Consider the following 11,592-nt stretch of genomic DNA (forward strand, 5'->3'; position numbering starts at 1 on the left):
TTTTTTTTTTTTTTTTTTTTTTTTTTTTTTTTTTTTATTGTTGAGGAGATTTTTTTGTTTATCTTCTGAGATTATTTTTTTTATGTATGATGGATATGGATTGCTTACTTCCTTCGTTTTTTTTTTGTTTTATTTATTTATTTACATATACCTCAGACTATGTGGAGTCCCGAAAAAAGAACAACGCACTTGAGGAAGCAATAAAACTCCGGCGTGATCGTCACGAGGAAGTGGTATATATAATATTATATGAATTAATTATTTACTTCCTTTGAAAACCCAAAAACGGAAAAACCTAAACTATAGAATCGACATTTCTCTGTTTTCACTCCCTCAGGTAGCCAAGGCCAAGTCTGTTCTGCGGGGGAAGAAATGATTTTTAGAAGAGACGACAAGTTAGTGTTTGGTTTTTGTGTGTGTGTTGTTTGCTCCTGTAAAAGAAAACAAAATCCATGGTTGTGATTATTCAGAAGTTGCGTTGTCATTTATTTTTTTTAAGTATTTTGCATCTTCTGTTTCTTGTCTCTTGAGAAATATTTATGGAATCTGCTGCACCTTTCTTTGTATGTTGCATTGTTTGATCCCTCTTTCTCTCATAGAACTGTTCGCTTCATCTTCATTTAATCTGTCTTCACATGCACAATAGCATCGTCAGATCTCATTTACCGTGCAAATCTCCTCTTTCAAGAAAAACAGACCTGGTTTGCTTTGCGACAATAATGTTCCTTCAACAACCGAAAGTCAAATAAATGTTTACGAACCTCTTCCTAATCTCTATTAATTAATATAGAGATATACGCCAAACATTGGCTTACAAGATTTTATTTGACTTCCTTTCTGGAATATCATTTGAAATTTTATGTAGATTATTAATATGATAGATCTCAGCCAAAAGTGGTTTCAAAATACTCTCCAAAATCATACATTAAAACATATCATTTTGCGTTTTATACTTGATCTTGGACCAGCAAAGTAAATATTTCAGAATACAGGAAAAGAATTAGACAAATCAAGGAGAGACTAACTTCTCCAACAGCAGCAGTAAGATTGGTCTCAGAGACACATCGATGAAAATACGTAATAACTCTTACTATAATAACTCTTACCTAATCAATCTCCTTTCTTGTCAATACTAAGCAATATGAATCGTTCAGTGACACATCGATGAAAATAAGTACAACAAACATGAAACTACTTTTTCCGGCAATGGTAACGTTCTCTGTTTCCTCGTGAAATATAATCCGCCACCAACCGGATCATTGGGTTTCGATATGTATTTCTAATTTTAAAAAAAATTGTTATTACTCTTTCGATATTGCAGAGAATTTGAGAGCCGTAATTTTGGGACGTGAGTTCAAGCATTCTGAGACCGGTTCTGCGTATAAGCTCTCTTGTAACGCTCGATGTGTCGTCTAATTTCTTACAAGGAGAATAGTTTTATGATCTTGTTGATCACTCTAAAAATTTTATACTAAAAAAAAACTTTTAGTTTGATTTGAGTAGTTACATATATCATAGTTGGTTAAGTAGTAGATTGAGTTGTGGAAACAATTTTTTAAAATATAAAGCCAAATATAATTATTTATTTATTTATTTATAGTTTAAGTATTTTTCTTCTTTTTTTTTTTTTTTTTTTTTTTNTTTTTGACATGGAGAAGATCTTTGGATACATAAATTAATTATATATCTTTTTTAAATACTTGTGAGATTTTAAATTTAAGAATTGTTTGACGACATGAATTTTTAATAATATTTTTAAAAACTAATTCACAAAATTGGTTTTAGTCGTTGACAATCTGATTTTCTTTTTTTTTAATTAGAATTAAATAGTTTGTAAATTATTCATATTCATTAAGAAAAAATAGAATATATTAATAAAAAAATATAACATTTATTTAATTAATGTTAATTTTGTATCATTTTGTAAGTGATGTGAATAAAGTTAGTATATACACCAATTAAATAACTGATGTGAATTAATATCTTTGTATCAATTTTTTAATTTGATGTGATGCAAACAAATATAAATGTATCATTTTTAAAGCTATGTTAAATTTCTATCATATTTTAATTGATGTAAATAAAATTAAAAATTCATCAATTAATTAATTGATGAGAATTCATAGTTTTTTGTATCAATATTTTGGAATGATGCAAACTAATAGAAATTTGTATCATCTTATTTGAATCAATGTCAAATGTTTGAATAATAATATCAATTACAAGAATTGATGTTAAACCACATATTTTGTATCATTTATCAATATTTGATATGAATTAATATATTTGTATCAATTTTTTGATGTGATGCAAACAAATATAAATGTATCACTTTTAAAGCGATGTTAATTTTGTATCATATTTTAATTGATGTAAATAAAAATAACAATTCATCAATTAATTAATTGATGAGAATTCATAGTTTTTTATATCAATATTTTTGAAATGATGCAAACTAATAGAAATTTGTATCATCTTATTTGAATTGATGTCAAATGTTTGAATAATACTATCAATTATAAGAATTGATGTTAAACCACATATTTTGTATCATTTATCAATAATTGATGTGAATTAATATCCATTGATCGAAAGGTGGATTTAATGACTGAGAAACTTGATTTTGTCTTCGACTATGTGAATGAACAAGCAAAGAAACAAGAATTCATTGTGGAGGATGCTTTATTGTTGCATGCATATGCTCTTATTTTGCTCAGTGATAGTTTTGTGACATATGTGAAACCGTGAGCGCGACTGAATTTGATGCTATATATTGACCTGAGTGTCAAATCATTTGCCATATGGTGTCTGTTTCAGTTGTTGTTGTGTTTGGTTCCTATTTTCTTTCTCTTGGTGAGAACCGATGGATCTCCCTCCGCGGTAAACCTTCGCAAGGACGGATCTCAGACTCTGCATATTGTTAAGAAATTAGGGTTCGCTCTCGGAATTGATTCTCCTCCTCTCGTGTCTGATTAATTAATTAAATGTTATAGTTTTATTAATAAATTCTATTTTTTTAAAAAAAAAAATGAGTATGAATAATTTACAAACTATTTAATTCTAATTAAAAAAAAATCAGATTGTCAACGACTAAAACCAATTTTGTGAATTTGTTTTTTAAAATATTATTAAAAATTCATGCCGTAAAAAGCTATGCAATTTAAAATCTCACAAGTATTTAAAAACAATAAATAAATAATTTATATATCCAAAGATCTTATCCTTGTCAAAAAAAAATTCTTAATTATAAATAAAAATAATTATATTTGGCTTTATATTTAAGAAAATTGTTTCCACAACTAAATCTACTACTTAACCAACCACGATAAATAATTAATTTATATATCCAAAGAACTTCTCCATGTCAAAAAACAAGAAAAATACTTAACTATAAATAAATAAATAAATAATTATATTTGGCTTTATATTTAAAAAAAATGTTTCCACAACTCAATCTACTACTTAACCAACTACGATATATGTAACTACTCAAATCAAACTAAAAAAGTTTTCCTTTTAGTATAAAAATTTCAGGGTGATCAGAGATCATAAAACTATTCTCCTTGTAAGAAATTAGACGAGACATCAAGCGTTACGAGAGAGCTTATACGCAGAACCGGTCTCAAAACGTTTGAACTCATTGAGCCAGAGGACAAGAGAGTGTAGATTCAGGTCTATCACTTCTCTGATAGGGGAACGAGTGTTGCATGTGACGAGCTGCCATTGGAAGCAATCTGAGTTTGGCCTCCATGTCTCTAAACCTTCCAAGGTGGTTGTTGGTGTGGGGTGGTTCTCGATGTTCTGAGTCAGCAAGTTCTTGAACTCAAGAAGGGATTGTATTTGGGTCTTGTGGGAAAGAGAAAGATATGTGTGGAATGAAGAAGACGAAGAACAAGAGGACACAAGAGAGAAGACATGGATTCAGCATTATTCTCAGAGGTATTGTCTGTTGCCGCTCACAGGTTCTATGTGTCTTGTTTCATATTTATAACAAGTCCAAGAAGTGATTATTGCTACACGACTTCGATCCGAACAATGTTTTTTCTTCATAGTGATTGTGATGTGAGTCTTTGTGAGAAGTCACTAATTATAAAAATAGTTGACTTCTAAGATAGTGCTTTCTGTATGCATTTACACAAATAAAGAGTTGAATATTCCATCATGTTGACTAGCGTTGAATCCATAACATGTAATTGGTTTGGAGATTCAATGATTTATAAAGACTAAATGAAAACGATGTTTGATATATCTGACGTCTCTTAAATTTGAAATGTTATTTCTGCTCATTCGAATCTAACAAATAACATTTTGTGTAATGGCAAACCAATTTCTACATATTAATTAAAATCTAGATTATTTGATTTTAAAATCCAAACTTGGAAGCAGAAAAAGGCTTTAGACCAAAATATGAGAAAGGCTTCTTAGAGATGTATGTTCATTATAACAAACATGTTGCTTCCTCCTGATTCTGTAACACTCAAATCAGGTATAAAACAATAAGCCAGAAACTGCATAATCTTTTTCCAGCTCTTCATCAATTCTACTAATAAATGCTTTTCTTCTACTCATTTTTTTTTGTTTTTTTTTTTCCCTTTTATCTTGTACTTACTACATACATAGAGACAAATTTCATTTCATTACAGTCACACTGGTTGGCTCCTGGTTAAGGTTTACCTTTAGATTGTACTGAAACCGAAGCTACACGTTGTTAGGCTTCTGGAGAAGATCATCCCTGAAACCTAGAGCGAGAGTGAGAGAGGTTGATACAGTATACTCCATGTTTTTATCAGCAAACTGTCCGACCATAGCATATTGATGCAATGTACAGATTTTTTGCCCATTTCTCCTGAAATCAAAAATGCAGATCCAATGTCAGTTAAATAGAACAAATGGAGAAGAATCCCAATTTTCATTTCATGTGTGAAACGAAGCCAACATGCTTCATTTGTTTTCGAAGATTACCTTGACATGGGTACTAGGGAAGGCAGAAGTTCGGAGAGTCTCTTGCGTTTCATCAGTTATTTTACGTTTAGGTATACTCAATATAAGAGCTGCTTGGTCAGCTGTTGCAGCCATTGATGTTATCCTGTATCCATTTTCCCACCTTCGATGTATTCCTTCACTTGGGTACAAGAAGTCAAGCTCCACCACCTATTATATACATCACATAGACATCAATAATACATCATAGTGCCCAAAAAGGAATCAAAGAAGCATCGAAATGCCTCAGGTAAAGAGATGGGAACCTGTTCAGAGTAGCCTGAGTTCCTGGACATTACTACACCCCAACGACTCCCAGCAGTGGTCATCGAAGTTACATGGAAACCTTCTTTCCACTTTTTATTTATCCACTTGAATGGAAATGAGTCGCTGACTTTGTAAGATTGCTGGGTATAAGGCGTTCCTATCACATTACATGAAGTCGAATAGGTAAAACAGCTTTTCATGATCTAATGAATGAATAAGTAAGACGTCGGCAAAGTTATCATCAGACGTGAATACCAACCTTTTGCCATAACAACCAATGAGCTCCCATTATTTGCACCAGCTATTGAACTGATATAGTAGTTCTTTTCCCATTGTTCCATAATCCAGTCCTGCAAAGAATCCAAAAACAAATGGTGAGCTGCTATAGTCAATATAGGTATGACAAATAGATGGCTCCTAATGCTTCAGATGTTTCACCTTGTGCAGGAAGACTGAGGACAGTTCATATACTTGAGAACTGAACCCAGTACCAGCATCCATGATGATGGCCCAGAGATTAGCTGCTGATGCTACACAGCTTATGAAAAGGCCATCCTCGTTACCCTTCTCTACATGCTGGTGCAGTCTTGAGTCTGCAACGTTGTAATGATATCTACAAAAGCAACAAAGATTTGACCCGTTACGCAAAGAAATACAATGTACCAAAAAAAACAAATATTTCCACTAATATTATTTAAGTCTCAGTATCCTTCCCCATCCCACCTACTGTATCTTTCTGAAATAGGTAATAACTAAAGCCATAACATATGCAAAGCATTAGACAATATGTTTCGCTAAGACTGACAAGCAGACTGGTCAGCTAGAGAGAGGAATGATTAATGAAGGTTTTCAGAGCTTTATACTCCAGAAAGAAGTGGTGAGCAAAGCATTTAAATGTGTAAGAATTACCTCTGTTTCATAGGACGGCGTGCATTATAAACTGAAATCCACTGGGTAGCAGGACTGCCGATTCTAATTTTCTTCCTAGGCTGTTCATCCTCTTCCAAATTGATAAGCAATCTTCCTCGCTTTTGACCAACCTATTCATGCAAAAGTTAAATGTCAACACTCGCTGAAATAACTGTACATAATGAAAAAAGAAAACACAGGAACCAAAGAAAATCACCTTAAGAGCCCCATCAATTCTTATTGGTCTAGATATAGCACAAGGCTCAATTAGAGTATCAAAAATTGAGATAAGCTTGGCATAGTTGGGCTCCTCGTCAAACTTCATATTAGTAACTGCCTCGAGGAACAGCTTAAAAGGGGGTGGACAAAAACAGCACATCAATTCAGGAGACGTTGACATCTTTTTCTTGCAAACAAGAAAGCTCTTGTTGTCACCCTGCGTACAAATACCATAAATCATGGACTAGAACTGAGACTTAAAAATGCTGTAGGTTGTGAATAGAGAGATAAGAAACCCACCTGGTACCCTTGCCACGGCAACCTTCCCCGCATCAGAAATATTAATGTATAAGCCAATGACTCGAGATCATCTCTCCGACTTCCGGTGCGACCAAGATGTGCATGACAACTTGCATACCTTATTGTTCCCCTGCATATGAAGCATAATAAAGATGTAAATACATATGTATACAAAAGAAAAGTAAGAAAGATAGCATACACAACACAATTAAAATACCTGAATACATCTGCTCTTTGATCATATTCAACATGCTGGCCAGAGTGTGAATCTTTCCATCTTGATGCTAAAATAAAAGAGAATATATGTTAACATTTGTTAAAATAAAGACTATAAATATTTCAAAAGACTTTCTAGAGACAAAAGAGAGATATAAACAGCTGAAGTGTATTAGGTTCTTTGTAAGCATATTACAGAAACTCACCTAGACCAAGATCAATAAGGTATAGTTTCTTCTCGTCTGCTGTTCCAGGCTGACCAAGTAAAAAGTTTTCTGGCTTCACATCTCCATGCACAAACCTTATTTTACGTAGGGATTAAACGTGGCATGACAGTCAGCTCATTGATAGCAAATTTTTGGGTGTAATTATAAATTTGGTCGAAATAAATGGAATTATTAATTGCTATGAAGTTGGCAACTACAAAAATTAGCACTAACCCCTTCATATGCAGTTTCTCAAGAATAGATATCGCCTCCACTGCAATGCACGCTACCATGTTTGGAGACATCCTACACGTACGAAAAATAAATTTAGCATATCTGCATGAGCATGATTGGTCTGAATATAAAGCAAGATGAAAGTGCTTACGATTGAGCCAAGGAATTCCAAACATCCCAGAGGCTAGGGCCAAGCATGTCCATGACCTGAAATAATTATAATAGTTTCTTTTATAAACGACACCTCATTAATCTCGATGTGTAACCAGGCTCGTACGAAAAGCTTACCAGAATGTAAAAATCTCCTTGACGACCCTTATGATGTACAGCAGGAATTCCATAACAGCTATTGAGCGTACTTTAAAAGAGAAAAATCAAACAGAACAGATTAGTAGTGAAACATAACGAGATATATAGAATATGGGAGGAAATTTAGAAAGAAGCAGGTAAGTCTTACTTGTACACTTGCCACTCGTAAGGTGGGCCAAAATTACAGCCTTTACTATTTCGATGTTCAAGTTTAAGAGCTACCTGAAAAGGAAAAGAATTAACGTTTTTTATTTGTTCACTCTTTTGTTATTAAACCCCATGACTTTCTACAAGCTTTTGTCTAAAATACCTCAATTGCATCTGCTCCAATCCTATCACTGCCACCACTCACCCTTCTGCCAACATAAACTTGACCAAATCCACCCTTACCGAGTTTCCTCTCGGTCTTAGAAACAGGAGAATTCCTAACTTGCACCTGCACAATTAAATAATAGTGAATATCTCTCTCAAAGGTAAATAAAAAGTTGAGACAATGCTTAAACACATTAGCATGGCTCGCGAACCACATATCAGCAAAAGATCTAAGAGTTCCAAGATGATGATTGGTGATGAAACAAGCATATGTTGAACTCCAAAACGGAGGACCTTCTTTGACCTAACCCTAGAGTTTTGCAAGGATGTAACCTAGCAGAAATCCAGTGACTAATGTCATAATGTTAACAGGAATTACCCTTTCAGGGACTGGACCCATGCTGGAATCTTCTTCCAGTCCTACTATTTTCTCTGCGCTACCGCCTTCTGCAGCAAGATCCTTATCAGCTACCCCTTCGACTCGATTTAAGGCAGGTTCAGTGGCCCCTAAAGCACCTGCAGCAGGACGAACCTCACAAGGTTCTGGGTCTAAGTCTGTCAACCTGATACCCCTGCCTCTACCGGCAGCAGTTGGTCTTGGAGGTGCCGCCCCTTTAGCTAAAGCAGCATTCCCCCTTCCTCTACCACCACCTCTTCTCCTTGTCGCAGTGGGAGGAGGAGATACGATAATTTCTGGTTGTTCAACTAGCTGAGGGTTAGGCTGCTCGTCAAGGCGTCTCGATCTCCTTGCTCCACTTCTTAACTCTGGCATTCTTACTCCATGCAAAATGTAAAATAATTTTTTCTTTCAGTCACCTCTTTACATTACCTGTGTCATTAAAAAAATTGGGAGTAGAGTGTAAGGTTTTAGCAATAACAGTTTATTTGAAGCAATTGATTCTCCAACGAGATATAATAAACCAACAAATAAGAGAGAGCAAACATGGGATGAAAACAAACTCTTCTTGAGGAAAGTGCTTAAAAGGAATCAATAGAGAAAGCAATGTAATAGAATAGAAGAAACCATGGCTCACATTACTAGCATTCCAAAAATACTCTTAATGGCGTTGCATTTTTCAATCAAACCAAATCTTCACCAAAACAAAAGCCAAAATTAGAACTTATCAATGATTATGTGGCTCAACAGTTTCATATTCATCAAAGCTTCCTTCCTACCATGAACGCCATGGAAAATAACAACCCTAGTAGAACAAAAACAAAAATTACTTACTACCCCATAGATCAATCAACACAAGCTTCTCCTAGACATACACAAATCGAAAGCAAAAGTAACATATAGATTCATTCATTCACACAAACAAAAAAAAGAAACTTCTATAAAGTGAAAACATTTGTCAGTTTAACGAAACCATGTTCAATCATCTTCCAAAAATCACGATCTTTTTTCGCATAGTTCATAACAAAATGTACCAAGAAAAAAGTCACAGCTCAACAACAACAACAACCATAACAAAGGAAATCGAATCGAATCGAATCGAGATTTTAAAAGACTGTTTTACCCGAAGATCGATTTTTTTATTGATAGAACTTGTTAAGAAAACAACGATGATCGGAGGATGAAGAGAGTGGAACAAGATCGATCCAGAACAAAAACTTTCAGATCTCTCTCTCTCTCTCTCTCTCTCTCTTCAAGTTTCCGATTAGCTCCTTGTGTGACGATTTGAATGTGAAGAAAAAAAGTTTTGAGCTGTGTAGAGTACAGACAGATGAAGAAGAGAGAGAGGTAGTTGCGGCTAGATTTAGGGTTAATAATGAAGAAGAAGAAGAAGATGAAGATGAGACGATGAAGAAGAGGTGCAAATTTTTGTAAAAAAAAAAAGAGATTTTTGAGTTGAGAAAAAGAGAGACCAAAATTAAAAAAAAAAAAAAAGTTTTTATTTTTCTTGGGGGAAGGATTGATTCACTTTTTTTTTTTCTTCTTCCAATAATTTGTTTTCTATGTAATAATAATACTAAATATATTTTGTGAATTTTTACCTAATTTATTATTTCTCGTTTTTTAAAACATATATTTGCAACGTTAACTTTTTTTTATTTTATTTTCTGAGACTCTCAGTCTCAGACCTAAGATTAGCTGATTGATGCCTAAATGGGCTATTGGTGTTGTGGTTTCATTGGCTATCACTGTATTGCCGCTTTGGGTTCCTCGCGTGCTTTTTTTATTTTTATTTATTTTAAATATTTTCTGCCTCTTATTTTTCATATAATAGTATTAAATTACTATATTCGTAGATGTTAATACAAAGTACAGTTTATTAGTAGTACTTAATAAATTAATGAAAAAGTACGTCATACGTGTAAGCACATTTTCTTCATAAAAATGTCATTCGTATTGTTCTAATATATAAAATGAAAAACTTACTTTAATTTTTTTTCTTTCGAAAACATCCAAAAGGAACTTAACATGTCTAAAATAAAACTCGTATGTCACATGATCCATTAATCCATGGAGATCAGTGGAACAACACATCACGCTGTATTTATAACATTGTGTGTGATTTGTATTTAGAAGTCAATGACATATTATTTGTATTTTTAGATTGGTTGACATATTTTGTCAAGTGATTCTGATATGTAGATTTTAAAACGCATTATTTCGTTAGAATTAAAGTGTGTTTGTTTGCTAGCAATCAATTTTAAGCTTGTTTGCCTATAAAAAAATACTATTAAACTTTAAAATTAGTCGGATTATATATGGCGTATATTTGATACCACAAACGATGTTTCCAAGTTGTCACGTGCTTACTTCTTCTTATTTGCATAAGAAAAGAAAAAAACTACCTCTAGTGGGACAATCCAGTGAATCCACTACTAAATAAGTAATAACGACAACTGAGTATTCTCAAATGGGAAAAAAAAAATTGTTGCAAAAAAAATAATAATCATAATTGATTATCTTGGTAATTTTAAAATTTACAAAAAAACAAGAAAAAGAAAAGTTGTAGCATGTAACACCAATTTAATGATGCAATAGTACAATAGTGGAATTAAGTTGTTGGGAATGTCTCAAAACTTTTTCCGGACTCGAGGATGATGTTTTGTCCTTCCTTACCGCCTCATATATACAACTCTCTAATGAATGAACCTAACGAGAGACAAAGGATAAACATACTGATCAATCTTGTGGAACACCATGTGATGTTTGCCAAATATAATTTAATGCTATTTAAAAAAAATTAGATACTCCCATCACGAGAAAAGGTAAAAAAGAACTTGTTAAACCAAACTCTAAAAAAGTTTTTTTTTGAATTTATCTAGCTCTATGAATGTTTTTTCCAATCAGAACAAATTGTTTTGAATTTGACTACTGTTTTTTGTTTTATATAACCATATGCTGTTGTATGTGCGACCACAACACTAGTAAGTAAAGTAACCCCACAAATCGGTCTTAAGATTTTCCTTTCTTTGCATCATCATCATACACTACTTGTTGTACTCACTTATCCAAAGAAAACCCATATAATTAAATGAAAAATATCATTACTCTCTAGGACGACGTTTTTCTTATAACAAAAAAAAAAAAAAAAACATTCGAATGTTTTAGGTGAGGAGCAAACGTATGTATGTGGGTCGATGCCAGAACATAAGGTTCATATCCAATTGGAATCATCTAATTCGG

At 33.1% G+C, this 11,592-nt stretch overlaps 2 protein-coding genes across 5 annotated transcripts in view; one reads left to right on the forward strand and one right to left on the reverse strand.

The window, feature by feature from the left end:
• LOC109131015 overlaps positions 1-566 on the forward strand; it is a 1,306-nt gene extending 740 nt beyond the window's left edge. For both annotated transcript variants that reach the window (XM_019241293.1, XM_019241292.1), the window contains 2 exons: positions 157-233; positions 338-566. In XM_019241293.1, coding sequence (XP_019096838.1) covers positions 157-233; positions 338-376 — 116 coding nt within the window. In that variant the 3' untranslated portion in view covers positions 377-566. The remainder of the gene's footprint in view (positions 1-156; positions 234-337) is intronic.
• Positions 4,407-9,794, reverse strand: LOC104764028 (casein kinase 1-like protein HD16). Of its 3 annotated transcripts, none has more exons than XM_010487461.2 (17): positions 9,473-9,794; positions 8,332-8,781; positions 7,951-8,076; positions 7,789-7,862; positions 7,620-7,689; positions 7,483-7,538; positions 7,332-7,403; positions 7,098-7,192; positions 6,893-6,959; positions 6,676-6,805; positions 6,374-6,592; positions 6,157-6,287; positions 5,686-5,860; positions 5,507-5,597; positions 5,247-5,404; positions 4,963-5,151; positions 4,407-4,843 (listed from the first exon to the last, which is right to left on the reverse strand). In XM_010487461.2, exons 2-17 carry the CDS (start codon positions 8,722-8,724, stop codon positions 4,787-4,789), a joined length of 2,103 nt encoding a protein of 700 aa, XP_010485763.1. In that variant the 5' UTR covers positions 8,725-8,781; positions 9,473-9,794; the 3' UTR covers positions 4,407-4,786. The 3 variants fall into 3 exon arrangements, with proteins under 3 accessions (XP_010485763.1, XP_010485760.1, XP_019097019.1); XM_010487458.2 differs by having other exon boundaries at positions 4,409-4,846; XM_019241474.1 differs by lacking the exon at positions 9,473-9,794 and adding an exon at positions 8,987-9,043 and having other exon boundaries at positions 4,409-4,846.

This window comes from Camelina sativa, chromosome 19 (genome assembly GCF_000633955.1).
Source record: "Camelina sativa cultivar DH55 chromosome 19, Cs, whole genome shotgun sequence".
NCBI classification, from domain to species: domain Eukaryota; kingdom Viridiplantae; phylum Streptophyta; class Magnoliopsida; order Brassicales; family Brassicaceae; genus Camelina; species Camelina sativa.